We start from the raw sequence: 18,600 nt of genomic DNA on the forward strand, positions 1-18,600 counted from the left end.
AGCACAGTTGCAAATAATAGAATGAATGATGGCTGAATTATTTTTCATGGAGATGTTATTAGAATAAAACCTGCACTTTCCCTACTGTCAAGTCACAATGTCTGCTGTGGAAAGCTTGTGGATGGAGGTTTTATTATGGTAGCTTGGCAACTGTGCAGGACTCAATGGTTGCTACTGAAGCCTTAAAGCTTGACTTTGTATCCAAAGAAAGGCTTTTATTTCTATGCCTTGGTCATACGCAGTACTTAGGAATCACCTTGTACTGCTGATTGAGAGCAGTCATATTTAGAGGTGAAACAGCTTATCTGTGTTTCTTTACATGTCTTATGATCTTCTTTGGGTTTTGGACTGCTGGATTTGAAGATGGCACCTTGGGCTCTTAGAGTGACTCTGTCCCTGCACGCTGATGGTCAGAAAAGACTCTCCAGGTCGCTTGTTATTTGTGTCACAAAATATTTAATGGGTGCAGGGTTTACATGCAGCTAAAATATACTTAATAATATGCTTTCAATATACAATATCTTACAGTGTACTACGTGACCATCGCTTCGATAATACAACTGTGTGCAGCAGAAGAACACCCCCATCCCTCAAAAATATAATACACTTCCATCAGTGACAAATTAACAAAAGACAGACAGACTTTGACAGACACAACAAACTTAAATATAACTGCTCGGGTTCATCCAAATGTGCTGTAAATCAGTCGTCTTCATCAAGTTATGTTTTTGTTGCGTTTCAGCGGGTGTAGGCATTAAAACTGAGAGGACGCCACATGTGAAATGTGGTTCCTGGCAGGAAGAACAAAAGGGGGACAAAGGTGTCGGTTCAGCCAAAGTCACTGACAGTGCATGTGTGTAACGAGGTCAGAGAGGTGTGTGTGTCTGTAGACACCTCCGCTACACAAACATATTCAAAAAAGAGATGTTATTGGCCAGATATTAAACTAAAACATCTTTACATTATTATGAACCCACGTGAGCTTTATTAATCACTGCTGTGTGTCCCCTCTTTGTTCTTCCTTCTGGTAAGCTTTAGCTACAGGCAGTTCAGGTTTCTATCGTCTCTCTTCCTGGTGTGACCCAAGCAGCATTATAAAGATCCTGATTTAGTCTTGGTGCACCTTGAGGCTCGTTTGGTCTTGAACAGCCTGTGGTTTGGGATAACAGGTGGACAGTAGAGGTGGCAGGGCTTTTAGTGGGCTGATGATAGAGGCCGCCGGCATTCTTGTGTAAATTAAAACACGGGGAGGGAACCTGACCGTCTCCCTCTGGCAGTAGAAGTCCAACCTCGAATTGGTGAATCGAGACGTGCTAGAAAAGTACTGAAAAGGTAAGAACTAGAGGGCAAAGATTAAAGTTTTTCCTCCATGTGTTAAGTGATTGGTAGACATTAAAGCTAATATAATCAGATGACTGTGTGTAATATGAAAGAGGTCACCTTTAACAACACTGGACTCTGCAGCCATATGCAGCTTTGTTGCATCTTTCACCTCGTTTTGGTTTACTCGTTTTTGTCTACAGGAGGCAGCACAAAAAGCTCTGATACACACAGTGCATGCTACCGGCACAGCACCAAATGGCAGTCAGAGAAAGTTAGCAGCTAGCTGGTGAATATAGTAGCTCGTAGCTGAAGAGACAAGGAGCTGATGGAGACCAAAAGAGAGTAAATACTGTACTACATTCATCAGGTGGCCAAAAACTCCAAATGAATGCTGATGTTGCTACAGAGGTCACCGCATCGACTTTAAAGGAATAAATGTCAGTGTTGTGTTTGCAACTTGTTTCTGCTGCCCCTCAATGGCCAAAAATTGTAACTGCGGCTTTAAAGAGAAGATGAGAAATGTGGGAGAGGGTCAGGAAAATCGTTTTTTGGATCTTTGTTAAGGACACAGTCCACTTTTTTCTTCCTACATTAACTAATCTGTCAGATACATAATCTGAACAAACTTAGAGGACCTGAGTATAAGCAGCACAGCAGGAGCTCTGTATCGTACTCCAAGCTGTTTATAGGTATGGAACATAAATGCTCATAACCGAGGTTACAGTGCTGCCAACAAAACTGCTTACACTTGTCTTTCATCTGTTTTCTTGCTGTGCCTTGTTGGTCAATTTTGCCCATGGCTACCTAGGAGTTGATTTATCTGCGATCATCTGAGTGGGGGATTCAATCTGATAAATGTGTCCTTTGTCTTGTCAGCTGCTTGAAGTCCGTCCTCTTCCTCTACTTGGATTCTTTCTCAGCGTCCAGCAGTGCAGAGCTGATGCCCAGCTTCTTCAACTCCTCCACCAGATCTCCGTTCTGGTGCATCTGGAGCAGGATGTCACAGCCTCCCACAAACTCGCCGTTGAGGTACACCTGGGGGATTGTGGGCCAGTTGGAGAAGTCCTTGACTCCTGTGGAAGGCAGATGGCGTTGGTGTCAGAGTCAGATTTTAGATTAAAACACTACAGGTGGTTAAGAGAATCATGGGAGGCGTGCTAACTTATGACAATTTAATGCAAGTCACTTTCAGTTTAAATCCGCTTACATGTCACTTAAAAGTGACGCCTTTTGGTTCCACCCTTTGGCAACAGTAATTTGTATATTACAAACAGATGACCTGAGTAATTAGCATGAGCACTTTGTGGTAGCCTTAACTCATATATTAAGTTGGTCACTTTGGATCAGTATATGCAAACCCTCCTGTTTCATTCCTTTACGGGTCATTGTAACTGATCATAATAGTAACTGTGTAATACTGTATACTGTGTTATTTTCAGAGACGGTTGTAGTGCAGAAGGACCAAATGTTAATAATACAATGATGATAAAGGAGCACTCCACCGACTTCACACATTAAGATCAATTAACTTGTCATAAGGAGCACTTCTGACCCTGCTGAAAAGCTGTATAATTACTAGAACTCCAACTTAATGAACCCCGCTTTTACAGCCTAACACACTGCTGAAATGCTTTAAAGTGTGTCATACCACTGTATCGACAGCAGCGACAGCACTTGACTTTAAAAAGAAGCCATTTTCCACTCGGGGTCAGTAAATTCCAAGCTTTTGGCGCAATTGACATCCCGCCTCTTCAACCCCTCGGAAATAAAAAGGACAAAACGAGACTAAAGCGCTCACATCAGCCTCCAACTTGTGATTCAGAGTTAGAGATATCACGAGAACGAACAATTTCTCCCACTTTGAAGAGCAGAATCCAATTCTACCAAGAATGGTTTCGCTTTGTGTCAAACTGTGGCAAACACCCAACAAAAGTAGCTGGTTCGGGCTGTTGACTACAAGGGTAGCACTAGATCTAACCACAAAAGAGAAACGCTGCCAAGATGGACTAAGGTTTCCTGTTCTTCCCATTATGAAGACATTGCCTGGACGCAGCATAGGGGACACTACAATATTGCATTGTGAGACACTTAATTAAGTTTTTGGCTTTGCCTCATTCTCAGTTTGTCACCTTCAGCATGATGCATGTCACCACCCGGCATTACACGGATGTTGCAACAATGGACTCAATCCCACTAAAGGGCAGAGCTGATGTGACCACGACACGCATGACTTTGTTCCTTATGGGCAGCCAGTATTTAAACATCAGAAATGGCTCCAGGTGTGGCTGGACTAACTGAAAAAAATAGTGAAATAGTGAAACCCGTTTGACTGTGAGGACTACACCCTTTGGTCCTGCTGCAGGGCACAGATAAAAACTGAACGCTTGGAGATCTCTGAGACTAGCCGGAGAGGGCCGTTCACAAAGTGCAGATATGTCAAAGGTGCCAATTAAAGTCGCGCTAACGAGGAGCTAAAGGAGGCTACACATACAACACTGGTGATGTCGCTTACAAGCAAGTAGTTCGGTCACACTTCAGGCTGTCAAGTTTAACAATTTGGGCTGAAAATGAAACTAGAAGGCTACGACTTGTTGCCGTTATGTCAGCTTTTTTTTAGCTTCCTGACCTTGTCTGAGCTCCTGGTCCTCCAGCACGTTGTACGCAGCGTAGTCGTCCACCCCGTGCATCCGCAGGATCTGAACCACGGCGTTGCTGAAGCCGCACATGGGCTGTGCCGGCGTCCCCTTCATAAACACCACCACCTTGTCCTTCTTCACCATCTCACCAAGGTCTTTCTGGAGGTCCGCCGCCGCGCACAGGAACCGGGCCGTGGTAGACCTCACGAGTCCGCCGGCTTGTCTCGGTAGATAGACCGCTGCTCCCGACCGCAGACATCTTGACGTAGATCTAATTAAACTGTTCATGGTCTTCGGCAAGCTCTAGCTTAATGTGGTCAGAGAAACGTCGAAGTTAACTCGCCTGCTACTGTACAAGTCGCAATAACAGCAGTCCGTCAACACACTTATCTCACGCCAGGAGGGGCGGTACGTGAACGTTGATTGGACAGCTGCGCCAAAACAAATTCCAATCTGTTTTGCCATTGGTCAACGTTAGGCGTCAATTACATCACTTACACAAGAAATGCTATTCAAAATGAAATTCTATATATGTATATAATATATTACAAAGTATTATTAACACAGCATCTCTACATACTTACTCATCCTACTCGTTCTTTTGAGAAAGCAAATATATAGATGTATATAAAAAAGCCAAATAATCATTTCCGGGTTGCAGAAGCTCCTAAGAACTTCCGGGGCGACTTGCGCAGAGAGGAAAAAGACGGCGACAATTTGAAAGATGGCGGCGCACATGCAGAAGAACAACAAGACGGGGAAATCTGGAGGAAAAGAGGCTCAGCCTCTGATAATCGCCAAAACTCCGGCAGAAGAACAACGTCTGAAGTTGGAGAGGTTGATGCGGAATCCGGATAAGATCGCTCCCATCCCGGACCGGCCTAAAGAATGGAACCCGCGGGCTCCGCCGGAGTTTGTCCGAGATGTGATGGGCTCCAGCGCCGGGGCAGGCAGCGGGGAGTTCCATGTTTACCGGCACCTCCGACGCAGAGAGTACCAGCGGCAGGACTTTCTGGACAAGATGGCAGATAAGCAAAACCAGGACCTGGAATATCTGGATAAGGTGGAACAAAACAAACAGGCAGCCGAGGACAGAACGGCGAAGCGCAGGAAGAAGCGGGATAAGCTGAAGCAGAAAAAGTTGATGATAAAGAAGGCAAAGCTGGAGGCCAAAAACAAAAAAGAAGAAGACACCACCGGCAAGAGCTCGGAGAGCAGCGAAGAAGAAGAGGAGGAGGAAAGAGAGGCTGAAGACGATGCCGAGGCTCCCAGCTTCATAATGGGAAAGAAATGACTGGGAGGACTTGAAACTGGTTTTAATCCTCCTTGGTAGGGACATTGTAGGTGATTGATCATGAGGCCTTGGAGGACATGGACACTGAATCACATGAGAACCTCAGAGAGAAGATCTGGAACCACTTTGAGGCCCGCACAGGAAATTGTTATGACATTTTGTACTATTTAATACCAGAAAAACCTGGATGGACTGCCCAGTGTACTTGGCAGGAAGCCACATTGAGTGTATTGTTTTAAGATGACCACAGTGGTCAGTGGCCCAGTTGGAAAAGAGACATGCTGAGGCACCTCAGATTTCTTCTTTATGCTGTCCATAATATCACTGAAGTATTGCTTTGTCACATTTCAGATAGCTGGCCAGGCGTTGTCTTCAGGGACTTCTTGAGTTTGCAAAAATGTATGACCGATTTCTCAGAATATTGACTTGATTGAATCATTGGGAATCCTCTACATTTTAATGTAACGTTTCAAATGGAATAAAAACACGAACATATATGGACATTTCGGTGTTTTGCGGTTTGTTTGCATTTAAATTGCTAAATTCTCTTTTTGTTGCGGTCACTGTAATAAGTTGACATTGCATTAAATGCAAGCAAGGACTGTATCTTTGTATCTACTGCATCTACATCTTGATCAGTCTTTGCAGCCTTGTGAAGCTGCTCCTTGCAGGACAATTGCTTGCGGGCACAACAAGGTTGCAGAAAGCAACTCAAAGAATGAAAAGGCGTGACTTCTGGAGGCTCAGGAGTTTCACGTGCGATGTTCCTTGGACAGACCCCTGCTTTCCACGGCGGTGACGGTCTCGCTCTGTAGCCATCACCTTTCTTGAGGCAGGTAGAGTAAAACCTGGCAGCCAGATATTGTTTGAATCAGGGAAAGCTCTTCCTGTCAGACACTGTCAGCTGTCACAGTAACATCCGATTTCAAGGCACACACTGCTTCAAAAACTTTGGCTTCTGTAAGAAACTTTTAAATTGCAATAAGATTTCCACGCAGGGCTGTGTGCAGAACAAACGAGACCTCTGGTCCAGTTATTGGGTCTTTGAGTCTTCGCTCCTGTGCTGGTATTCCACATTTCTATTATTCATGATTCTCTTTAATGTGCACCTTCACAGTTTTTGGCTTTGTTAGAATGAGTTCAGCCGGTGCTGTTATGATTTATAAATGACACGTGTAATCCAAACTGCTAGTTTCTTCTAAGTGGATTCTGTGCTCTGATGGTAGATTTCACTCATTAAAGATGCATTGAAGTTCCCTGCTGAGGTCGGATGAGGAATATTACAGAACTGCAATAAAATGTGGGTCACTGCAGAAAGCGTGGACTGCTTTTCACAGCTTGTTTTATACAAATTTCATTGCATCACATTAAGATCCAAAATGAGGGTTTTAGGTTCCCACAGATATTCGTAAGTGATTAAAAACTTAATTGTGCACGTTCTTTGATAAATGCTGTACTTTATAAAGTGAGCCCATTACATGCCATGCATTTTTCAAACTGAAATGTAGGTTACTATGAGTGTAGGCAGATTCTGAAGCTGCAGAAGGAAATAAAAGCATGTTTGACCAGTTCAGCAGAGAAATATGGACACGCATCAAGTGGGCCCTGTCAAACAGGAATCAAACACAATGTCACAATTGAGAAATATTCATAGATACATTTGTTATTATTGTACTGCTGCATTATATAAATCCTACCCTCAGGCAAGGCGGAGCAAAGATATTTTGACATGTGCCTCTCCAGCAGCCAAAGGAGATTAAAGGATTGAATGGAAAATACATAATTTTAAATAGCCTTGAGTCAACAACCAGACAGTAGAAGTCTCATTTTCTGAATATATATATATATATATATATATATATATATATATATGCTTTAAATTAGTATTATCAGGGCCTTCGGCAGCATTCAGACTGCCTCTAGCTCTGCAGCCTTCTTATTCATTTGAATGGAGCTAGTCATGCGGCAGCGTGTGGGTGCCGATGCAAAGGATTCTGGGGGAAAAAAAAAAAGGTTGAACCAGGCTCGGCTTTTGCCACAGTGTGACATCATCCTGGTGGATTACTTTGTAACGTGAACACAATATTTCTGTTTAACTGTGTGGAGACTAAAGATAAAGTAACTGAGCTGTAAAATCCTGGCCATGAGTATGACAAATGGTTGCACCAACTGGTCTGCCTCTCACCAGTGCCTTAAAGAACAGCCGCACCAGCACTGCCCTCTGAACTGTTCTCATTCAGGGCTGGTTCGGGTCCGAGTGCCCGCTTCAGACGCTGACTGTGAGCCGCAGCATCCCTGCTTCATGTTTGGCAGGAGACCGCTGTTTTGTTATACCTTATCTTTCTGTCCTCTCATTTCCTGTCATTTCTCTGCTGTCACTATTTAATAAAAGCATAAAATCCTGAAAGGATGTAAGTCTAAGAAGAGTTTTTCTCTCAAACCATCTTTAGAGATAACCTTTTTTATATGCAAATACTATATTACAACCTAAGCAAAAACATTGCTACATCTGCTCATTCCTGCGAAAGGCAGACTGTCCATTCCTGAAGTCTGAGCCGAACGAGCTTCTCTCAGTGAATCATGTCAGATAGATTTATTACAGGCCTCTGCAGGAACACCATACAGCCTGTAACCTAACACAGTGATCCCTGCTGCTTCCTTCATTTTAACGGCTAAGGGCTTGCGACTGCCTCCACGGACAGAAGTTTATGAACCGCAGCCTGCCAATGGGATTCAGGTTGAGCTGTCTCAGGGGAGTGGAAACCCGAGTTGATCAACACCTCAGAGGGAGGTTTCAGCGTGTTCAGGCAGGACACGCTGCCTCACTCTGCCTTTTCTTCATCCGTATTCTGTAAGGAAACCTCCCAGCACCTCTAATTGCTACAAGTGCCTGACATTTTGAATTGTTCTCCCGTCTTATCTCCGCAATGGCTCTTAAGTGGGAGTGAGACTGAAGTGAGGATGCCGGACAAGGCCAGTGGGGATTCGCAAAAGAAATCAGTGGGAGAGATCAGCCATCAACACGAGCAGCCTCAAGGTACTGTGACAAGAAATCCTAATCTTTGGCTGATGGCTAATTCCAACCCACTGTGCGATAATGATCTTAAAACCCCGCGTATACAAGGAAAAGCTCACTGCTCTTGAAAAAAAAACTATTTGCAAGATGACATTTGTTAGGCTTGTCCTCCCCTTGGCATTGTGACATCTAATTGCTCAATCATACACGATTTCATCAGTTGCTGAATTGCTTCAAAGGCATTTTAGCGCTTGAGTGTGACATGTGTTGCATGTGAAATATATGATAGGAAGGAGATTAGAAGACAGAATATCTCATCTCAAATACCTTCATGTCACACTCTGCCTGCTTATCATATTCAATGCATTTTCTCCCACGTGCTTCACTCAAAGCAGGTTTTTGAAAATACTCCAGCAGTGTTAAATTATGAAGCTGCAGCATTTTCTGTGCCTGTTTTCCCTGTTTTCTCTCTCCCAGATGAGAGGCAGGCGGTGCAGACGAGAGCCTTCACCAGGTGGATGAATGTGTTTCTGCGGAGAGTAAGGCACAAATCAATACGGATTTACCGTAACACCAGCCGTTTATACTTCAGCTCATGAATGCAATCGCCTGTAAGGTTTCCTAATTTGTTATTTCCAGAGTGATCCTCCTGTTATAGTGCGCGACCTGTTCACAGACATTCAGGATGGCAGAATACTGATGGTGTTGCTGGAGCAGCTGTCTGGTTGCAAACTAGTAAGAGTCAAATTCTACTATTGAACCATTTGGTGTCTGCGCCACATCTGTAAGCCAATGGGATCTATAAAACAGATTCAGCACGGTCTGATGAGTGTCGAAGATTGATACCACTGTCATGCCTGCACAGCTAATATAAAGCCAATTAGCGTAGCTTAGCACAAAGACTGGGGGCAAAAGGAAACAGCTATCTCGGCTATGTTCAAAGGCAATAAAATCCACATAGCAGCACCTTTAAAGCTCTGCCAAGAAATAGGTAACCCCCTGTTTACCCCGATTCCTGTCTTTACACTAAAGCTATAAAGCATACCAGCCATAAACGCTCTTACTGCAATGTCTTATTTTAGCTTTACAGGTTTAGGTCGTCTCCCCACCGCATTTTCAGACTTAACAACATTTCTAAGGCCCTGGCTTTCCTGGATGATAGACATGTGAGTGCGTTTGCTTCAAACGATAGTCATGTTGTTTTCAAATCAGGAAAAACTTGAACTTGCCGACGACGCCTCCTCCCTGTTGTCCCTCAGGTGAAGCTGCTTGGCATCGATGCCTCTGGTATTGCTGATGGCGTCCCTTCTGTTGTTCTTAATCTCGTCTGGAACATCATCCTGTATTTTCAGGCAGGCTTTTTGCCCATCATCCATCACTCTAATATCTAAATATATTATTTCACTTCTTGCCCAGTTGTTTGTCTTTGTCACTGACCTTACATACACTCTGCTCTTTTACTCCAATACAGGTAAAAGAGGTGACGGGAGGCCTCCAGAGGCATTTGTCTTCCAGCCTCTCTTCCTTATCAATGAGCAGTTACTCCTCCTCCAGTGACCTCTCTCCCCAGCCAAATGACATTGGCAGCTACTCCTGCAAAACCCTGCCAGGCAAAGGTAGAAAGGCTGCCAGGGAGCCAAAGTACCATGGGAAAGCAATCAAGACTCTGCTGCAATGGATCCAAAGATGCACATCAAAGTGAGCCTGGAAAAGATCCAAACGCTTACGAAATAATTTTTTGTCAACAAGTCGTCACGAAACCAAACAAATACTTAAAAAAACCACAATCAGTGAAGCAAAATGTGTGAGCTGGCTGCGTTGAGATTATGTTTTCCATTATGGCATTTTAAATGTGCAGGTTTGGGGTGGAGGTGCATGATTTCGGGAAGAGCTGGAGGAGTGGGCTGGCATTCCTAGCTATGATTAAGTCCATAAACCCAGCCTTGGTTGACCTGAGGGAGAGTCTGTCCAGAGAGCCAAGAGAAAACATCCAGCTGGCTTTCATGATAGCCCATCACAGTTTGGACATACCACCTCTACTGGAGCCAGAAGGTAAAAGCTTACTGGATAGAAAGGGTCGTCCATTTTCATCCAAATAGACAAAATGTATTTCTGTATCAGCACATAAACAGCACAACCACCGCACCTACGCTAAATAGGTGCTAGAAGCTCACCACAGTGTAATGATGCCACTTATCAAAGGGCCGCAGGGTAAATGAGAAGCATTCGTATCACTGCAGACCAATTCAGAGGTTGACCTCTCTAGAAATGAACAGCAAAGGTCGGTGCTGTGTGCAGTGGCATCTTTATTGTATCTGCAGAATCACACTGAATTGGGCCTTGTTCCAACCTCCCGCCTCCAACAGAAAGATGCTCTCCTTAGCAACAGTCTCCCCTGCCAGTGTGTAAAAACGGCGTATTCTTCTCTCTGCAGACGTGTCGTGCACTTCACCAGACGAGCAGTCCATCATCACCTACGTGTCTATGTTCCTGAGGCACTGTTCAGGAATAGATGAGGTTGGCTTTGAAGAGTTTGCCATTGTTGCTCTTTTGCTTTCTCGCTGAAGGTTAGATGAAAAAATTGATACTGCTCTCACATCAGTCCGCTAAATATGACACTACCACAAGCTGTCGGTTAGCTTAGCTTATCGTAGCTTAAAGACTGGTAACAGGGGGAAACAACTAGCCTGGCTCTGTCCAAAAGCAACAATCTGCCAACCAGCATTTGTTAGGTGTAACAAGGTGTATATTTTACAGGAGGATATATGCAAGACTGTTTCTTGGCTGCGTGCAGCGAGGATGGAAGGTTTCTGTCCCAATTGAATAATTAGATGAGTCTTTATGCTAAGCTAAGGTAACTAGCTGCAGCTTAATATTTAATGCACAGGTATGAGAGTGGTTTTGATCTTCTCATCTCACTCCGCATTCAAAAACACTATGAATCAAAGATGCTTCTTTCTGGTCATTAAGTGCCACTCATAAACTATATCTTACAGCATCATACAACAGATATTGAAGTTCCTGAGATCCCAAATTTTGGATCACTTGAGTCAGTCAGCTTTGGGGAGACCCTCGCGGATGACCCAGAAGCGAAAGCTTTGCTCAAAGGCTTTGGGAGGAGCAGCGAGCAGCAACTGTGGAAACAGTGGGCCAGAAGACCCTCAGGGAGCCCCTGTGCCACCTCACTTCATGCGAGCGGAGCAGTTACTTCTGGCCTTTCCCCCAGCAGCGGTGACATCTTTTCATCCTGCCGTGGCCAAAGCGTCAGTGAGCAGCCTGTGGGCAGCGCTGCCGCCTCACCGTTCAACAAAAAGAAAAGCAGGCCTCGAAGCGGTTTAAAGCCACCCAGTCCGCTGGACGCAGCCGTAGTCAGCCAGGAGATCCGATCGTGGATGGAGAAAGTGTCTGCAGATCAGGGCTACAACAAACCAAGAGTGGATGAAAGTCACTTTTCTTTGAGCTCTGAGGAGGGAATCTTGTCAGCACTGGACTCAGATGAGGAGGAGGCTTACAACTACATCCTGGATCTGAATAAAGACGTTTTTCAACCATTTAATCCGCTGAAAAGACAAGTTCAGAGGGTCGAGGAGGAAACAGCGGAGGAAATGTTCCTGAATGGACAGCAGGCTGAAGAGACTAAACATCTGGGAGGGTGTGGGCTGCTCAACGGCGGTGGATGTAAACATCAAGAGGGCTCACTTGTGCAAAATGTTGGATCAGTCAGGGCTCAGTCAGCGGTTCACAGGAAGTTTGACTGGGACAAGAATGAAAGTAGTTCCAGAGAGATGACAAACAGCAGAGCTGTGTTTGACATGGAGCCAGAGGAAGAAAGCACAAGCAGAGAGGAACGCGAAGAAGAGAGAGCTGTCAGAAGGCAGAGTAATGATGATGCCGATTATTGTGAGGAAGGGAGGAAAAAGGAGATGACAGAAAATGCTAGACTGCATGGATTTGATAAAACTGAGGCTCTGGTAGATGAAACCAAGAAAACAAAGCCTTTTGAAGAGGCTAGGTGGAAGAAAGAGCTTGAGGAGAACACTGAAAGAGGGATTTTTGAGAAATGGGGAGAAGCGAGTGAGCAGAGAGTAGTAGACAAGGAGGAAGAGGAAGACAATTTGATGCCATTTGAGGAAGGGAAGGACATAACGTTAAGGAAAGAAAATGAGGGAGAGGATAATGTAAACGAGGAAGAGAGGCAGAGTCAGCAAAGTGTTGGTGAGGCTGTGTATGAAGTCAGAGGAGCCGGTGCAACTAGAATTAACACAGAAGAAGGAGATGGTGGGAAAGCCAGCGCCTTCACAATGGATGTAACTTGTAGAGGTGAAGTCAAGGAAGGATCCAGTGATGAAGTCGAGAATTCAGTGGATTTGGAGGCAGTTATGACGGCAGAGGAGAACGACAGGGAACGTAAGATCAAGAGACGCAAACTGACTGACAAGAAGGCAACAGCAGACCATCGTGGTGAAACTACCCCAGAAAATGACACTAATGGAGGTGTTAACGTCCACGGTGGTGATACTAGTTGGACTCCTGCCTGCAGTACAGCCTCTCAGTCATTCAGGTAGGTCATGACATTTGTGATTTACAGTTGACTTGTTGCCAAAAAGCTGCCCTCGTTTGTGATAAGTACAAGTCAAGCTTTCCAGTTGGCTCAACTCAAAATGTTTCAAAGTAGTTTAAACGTCCATCTCAAGTTGACCTTTTAATAATTCTACAACAAGAATCCTGTAAAAGGATCTTCGTTGTGCGCAGGATGGCCACATGATACAATGCCGAAGGACCGAGTCCAAAACTACATGCAAAGGCAAAAAGTCGGCATCCTCCATAGAAGACAGGGAAATAAAGGAACGGCATTGTTTTGTATCTTGGCTCGCACAGGTTGGGTGTTAACACCTATTTTTGCAACATAGCCTGTAACCTCACAAAATAGTCTAGTTAGCTTGTTAATTACATGCACCTTGCCTTGAAATTCCCAAAAAGTTTCCCAAAAAGTTAGGACGCCATGTAAAATGTAAATAGGAACCGAATGTGATGATTTGAAAAACACTGAAAGTCCATATTCAATTGAAAATAGCACAAAGACAACATATTAAAAATGTTAATGTGTAAATCATATCCTCATTTAGAATTTGATGCCAGCAACACATTTCAAAACAGCTGAGATGGTGGCAACAAAAGACAAACAAAGGTTGTGAAAAGGTAAAAAAAAAAAAACAAAAACAAAAAACAGCTGGTGGAGCATGTCACAGTTAATTAGGCAACTAATTAACTGGCAACAGGTGAGTGACATGACTGGGTATAAAAGGAGCCTACAGAGAGGCTGAGTGTTTCTGAAGTGAAGATGGGGAGGGGATCAACACTCTGTGACAGACAAAATGTTTCTCAACTTAAAACTGTAAAGAATTTGTTGATTTCATTGTCTGCAGAACATAATGTCATTAAAAGATTGAGAGAATCTGAAGAAACCTGTGTAGTCAAGGGACGAGACTGAACACCAACACCGGCTGGCTGCGGTCTTCAGGCCCTCAGACAACACTGAACTGAAACAAAGCTTTTTTTGGAATTGGGGCTGTTACAGGTTACTACTGTAGGTAGAATGCTAATTAGCCGGGCATGCTACTGTTTGCAGCCAACACTGGAGCAGATACACACTGGTTAATCTATTTCTTACGCTCACGTTTTTGGTTTTGAAAGCGATAAGAAAAGACGCCATCCTCAGAAAAGCTCACAAGTTCAACTTGATAAACATTTCTCATCAATCTATAATCAATTCATATTCATTTACAAAGACAAAATAATACAATTTTGTTTGTTTGGTTTTATTGCTTTAATCTACCTTGTATTTCCTCATGATAAATATGGATGAAGAGCCTTATTTCAGTCTGAATCTAACACTCTCGTGTTTCTTGTGTTTTATCTGCGTCTCAGCAGAGGGCGAGGATTCATTCTTCAATATTCAGCAGCCTCTTGTGACATCACCCCATTAGAGCTGGAAATGCTCTTGGTCCTGTGGATTCTGCTCTACTGCTGCTTCATGCTACCCCAGACGAACCTCTGAGTCCTCCTGCAGCACGCCCTTATCATTAATGTATGCTTATTAGCCCAAATTCCTTGAATGAGCCAAACGGGGACACTTAGCGGTAACTTGACTCTTTATCTGTGTCACTAAGTTTCCCTCAAGGCAGCATTTAACGATTGTGTTTGCTTTTTGCTGCCAGCAGAAATAATTTGTCATTTGGGCTGTGGTTTCAGATGAACGCACAGTGGTGTTATATCCACGACTAGACATTGTTTTAGTGACACACACATTATTACAGGGTGTTTTTGCTAAACGCGTGTCCAAAATGCTCCCTTTCTTTGATTTACTGTTCTGACAGAAACCCTCCTCTCAGCTTCAGTGGACTTTATCGGCCACATGGTGGCATCGCAGCATCATGGCAGCGACGGTCTCACATGACAGACTTTTTTTTTTACTGTGACTGCTGAGAATCACCTATGACCTGCTGTTCAATTAGAAGCTGTATTGACATGGCTGATAAGCTGATAATATCTAATGACAACTTTGAAATTTCGTAGACTCTCACTGTGCCACTTCTGGCTAAGAATGTATACAGTTTCATTGTTTTCATCTCAGATACTGGATGGTCGTTAAAGCTTATCAGCAATGCAAGCTTTTTTCAAGACTCTTTGGTGACTATGAGATATAAATAAAAAATCAGATACTTGTTCTGCAACATACTTCTTCTCGTCCTTTCCATGAGATAGAGTCAGCCATGTAAATACTGTATTTCTAGGTGCTGTGAACATTTTAGGCACATGTCTTTTTTGGAATACCAGTGTGTACAGAGCAAAATTTAAATCTGCATCAGTTGCATAAGTGTTCAAAATCCATGTTGACCAGAATGTGTATTAAAGGGAGGGGGGGTGAGAATGCACTGTCCTCACTGTCCACCAAATACACACACATTCATTGCTGCTGAAATTCTAAGAAACTAAACATGCCGCCATTGTTTGCTTGGAGCTCAACCCATGGGTCAAAAGCTCAGCCCTGGAGATCGATACGCTTTCAACACCATCGCCTCCCCCGCACAAAGCCACGAGAACAACACTTCCCCAAAGCCGGAGTTTGGCTGGTCTTATGAGAGATCAACCTGCGGCATCTCTGAATCAGGCCGGGCCAGGATGGTGAGAGAAGGAGCGATGGTGTCTGTTATGTGCAGTTTTACATGTCTAACAGTGCTGGCATTGCTAACAGGTTGTGCAGCAGATGGGTCGGTTCTACCAAAGCCTGAGAAACGCCTCAGCGGGCCTCTGCGCAAGGAGCTAGAGGTCAATCAGCAGCAGCTCAACACATCAGCCTTAAACAAAGCCTTGGCCTTTGAACCTTACCATGACCTGGTCACCAGAACCACTGCTAAGCCCGGGGTCCAGCAGCAGCAGCAGCAGCAGCAGCACAACATCTTGTTCTCGCCCTTGGGCCTGGCGTCAGCTCTGGCCCTCCTGTCCCGGGCCTCTCGGTCCGAGAGTCGGAGCCAGGCCCTGGAGGCGTTGGGGCTGGCGGCCAACTCTACAGAGCGGAGCGTGGAGGCCACCATATCTGCTCTCACAGATCTGCAGCGCAGCCTCACTCTACAGGAGGGAGGGGTTGGAGGTGGGGTTCAAAGGGCAGAGTCTGAGGCTGGAGCCGGAGCGGGAGCAGGCACCAGGGCCACGGCAGGGGTCGAAACTGGAGGTGCAGATGCTGGAAACAGAGCTGATGTGGATGATGGAGCGGAGGGTAGGACTGGACCTGAGGATGGGGCTCGTGCTGGGGGTCAGTTGAAAGTGTGGAGCGGCCTACATATTGATGGAAAACCCTCGCTGGACTATGATAGTTTTTTGTCCAGGCCTCAGCACACTGGACCCTCCGCCTTCAACGTCAGCTTTGAGACGCTGATGAAAGACTTGCAAGCCTCTGACAAACTTGAACTTAACAATTATGTTTATTTCAAAGGTAGCTTCTTGTTGTACGGCTGATGAAAGTTGCAGTTTTTGTGTATTTATATTCTCAATGCAAGGTTGGAAGACAAGTGTAGCACTTTCATTGCTTTGCAAGAAAGAAACGTGCACATTCAAAAACACATAAAAGCTTAAATGAAAATGCAGCTAAATTAGAAAAAGCAAAGTCAGTACGCTTCCAATATGTTCATTCACACAGTTGGTGCTTTTTGCAGGTGTGCAACCTCCATCTTTGCCATTCTTTAACCTGTTCCCTTTATTAATGACACACAAATCAGGTCGTCAACCATTTGAGCGGCGCCACACAGTGCCACGGAGCTTCCAGCTGAATGCCACGACCAGCGTGGAGGTCGCCATGATGTTCAGGGACGACTCCTCTGACGTGATGATGCTCTACGACACCAACTGCTCCGCCACAGTGGTGCGGCTGGCCCAGTCAGATCGCCTGGCCTCGCTGCTCCTCCTTCCCAAAGCTGAGCTGCAGCCCCTGGAGGACTGCCTCTCTGACAGCCGCATGAGCTTTTGGCTCAGCAACCTGAAGCCCGGGTAGGTAGGGAGTGCAAACGGCTGGGCACGAACGAGACGCGAGCCGGGCCAAGGATGAGCGAATGATTTCACGTTTTCATCCACGTTTGAATGACATCAAGTTCTTGTTGGAGTGAATTCAGAAAAGAAGCTTCACGATGAGGCCAGGCGGAGCTGTTTGGAAAACATAGTGGTTGTTAAGCTAGACAGGCAACATTTTAAGGGTTGGTTCACACTAAATACAAATATTCCACCTAATTTTCTCCTTTACCCCCGGTGGTATCTTGTGATGCAGATTGTTTTCATGTGTCCTGACTTCATGTGTGTCCCAGCTCACTATAATGGAGATGGATGGAGTTTCATTTGTGATGCCCACAGCATTGGACATTTTCACATTTTAAAAAATTCCACAGCATCGCGTCCTTCTGGAGGCAATAAGCGTGTTTCTATCCACTGGTTTGCATGAGTCACCTTCCTCAAATTCGTACAAGAAACAAACATGGACACCATACTTCCATCCTGTTTCCAACATTGTTTTCATTGATTCAAGGTTTGACAGGAGCTCTTTAAATCACAGGAGTTCTTCGAACTACGTCATTTCATCGTGCGCTCTTCTTCTGCTGTGGTTTAATGGCACCCGACTGGAGAATTAGCGGCACCAACTGTTTACTCCTGTGACAGTTGTGGATCCAAACATGCATTCATACGCAGTTTCCTTTTCCAATTTTCTGGAAATTCTGGACAAATTTGTGCTAAATTTGGATGGAAAGTTGACACGTGTCCCAGTTACTCTGGATAGTACTCAGAACACGCTGTGGACACTTATTTTCATTTCTAAATATTGTGACAATTATAAGCGGAACTCCATTCATCTCCATTGTATGGGGATGGAAACATAAAGTGGACTAAACTGGATAAATAAAGCATGACTAGATATCACAAGGGCAAGGGCAAATGAGAAAATAAGCTTTTAATATGCTTTTTTTTTGTAATTTGGGTGAACTGACCCAAATCAAATCATTTTTATTACAGGCCTGTTTCAACTATTGAGTAAGTTAGGGTGGAGTATATCTGCATATGTGCGAGTATGAGCATACTAACCCATACGGTACATGTACAGTATACGACCTCCATAAAGTCTGTTTGCTTTTCCCTGAGCGCACAGTATATTGATCCATGTCACGGCACAGACACCCTCTCACTGGTCCCCAGCAGTCGCTTGCTTTCTGCCGTTCAGTACCATGATGAATGATGCTGAGTAGAGTCTAAGTCAGCAGTAATTACCGCTCTCTGTACATCAGGGTGTGAAAGCCTGCAGTCCAGGTCCCACAAGTTGTAACAAGACAACTTAGAGCAAATCCATTCACACATTGATTGTTGTTTTCACAGGCGGGCAGAAATCCTTTTCCCTAAGTTCCAACTGAGGAAATCCTACAGTTTAGAAAGCCTCCTGAGGAGCTCTGGGGTGTCGTCCATTTTCTCAGACTCAGCAGACTTCTCAGGAATATCGCAGGAGAAGACGCTGAAACTCGTCAAGGTTAAAGTTTTTCTTTGTCAGAATGGAATACTGTGAAACCACAAGGCACCCTTGAGGAACAAATTAGAAATCTGCTTTCATTGACTTTAGACAATGGACACGCTAAGCTATGCTCTTTCCTCACCTCCCTTTCTTAAAAACGTACACTTCACTCAGTCTATTTCTTTACATCTGTTCCCTCACTGCTCCTGTTTCTGTGTCGTTACACTCAGGCTCCTCATGAAGTCATGCTGGAGATGGAAGAGACCAAGTCAGAAGACGGGGGGAGACC

General features: G+C 44.6%; 3 protein-coding genes and 1 non-coding gene across 5 annotated transcripts; 3 read left to right on the forward strand and 1 right to left on the reverse strand.

Annotated features, from left to right (window-relative positions):
• Window positions 1-417: 417 nt before the first annotated feature.
• On the reverse strand, window positions 418-4,348 carry glrx5 (glutaredoxin 5 homolog (S. cerevisiae)). Its single transcript, XM_041959211.1, has 2 exons — window positions 3,950-4,348; window positions 418-2,396 (listed from the first exon to the last, which is right to left on the reverse strand). The coding sequence occupies exons 1-2, from the start codon at window positions 4,245-4,247 to the stop codon at window positions 2,224-2,226; spliced, it is 471 nt and encodes a 156-aa protein (XP_041815145.1). The 5' UTR covers window positions 4,248-4,348; the 3' UTR covers window positions 418-2,223.
• A 324-nt stretch (window positions 4,349-4,672) lies between these two features.
• prkrip1 (PRKR interacting protein 1) lies at window positions 4,673-7,058 on the forward strand. Its single transcript, XM_041959018.1, has one exon. It carries the CDS (start codon window positions 4,684-4,686, stop codon window positions 5,251-5,253), a length of 570 nt encoding a protein of 189 aa, XP_041814952.1. The 5' UTR covers window positions 4,673-4,683; the 3' UTR covers window positions 5,254-7,058.
• LOC121622545 lies at window positions 5,893-6,168 on the forward strand. Its single transcript, XR_006007733.1, has one exon.
• A 1,043-nt stretch (window positions 7,059-8,101) lies between the features above and the next one.
• On the forward strand, window positions 8,102-14,997 carry clmnb (calmin b). 2 transcript variants are annotated; one of them, XM_041958667.1, is made up of 10 exons: window positions 8,102-8,290; window positions 8,747-8,808; window positions 8,909-9,004; window positions 9,352-9,435; window positions 9,529-9,621; window positions 9,741-9,967; window positions 10,128-10,321; window positions 10,704-10,786; window positions 11,266-12,830; window positions 14,198-14,997. In XM_041958667.1, exons 1-10 carry the CDS (start codon window positions 8,215-8,217, stop codon window positions 14,325-14,327), a joined length of 2,610 nt encoding a protein of 869 aa, XP_041814601.1. In that variant the 5' UTR covers window positions 8,102-8,214; the 3' UTR covers window positions 14,328-14,997. The 2 variants fall into 2 exon arrangements, with proteins under 2 accessions (XP_041814601.1, XP_041814602.1); XM_041958668.1 differs by having other exon boundaries at window positions 14,201-14,997.
• Window positions 14,998-18,600: the final 3,603 nt, after the last annotated feature.

Source organism: Chelmon rostratus, chromosome 18 (genome assembly GCF_017976325.1).
Source record: "Chelmon rostratus isolate fCheRos1 chromosome 18, fCheRos1.pri, whole genome shotgun sequence".
Classification (NCBI taxonomy): Eukaryota; Metazoa; Chordata; class Actinopteri; order Chaetodontiformes; family Chaetodontidae; genus Chelmon; species Chelmon rostratus.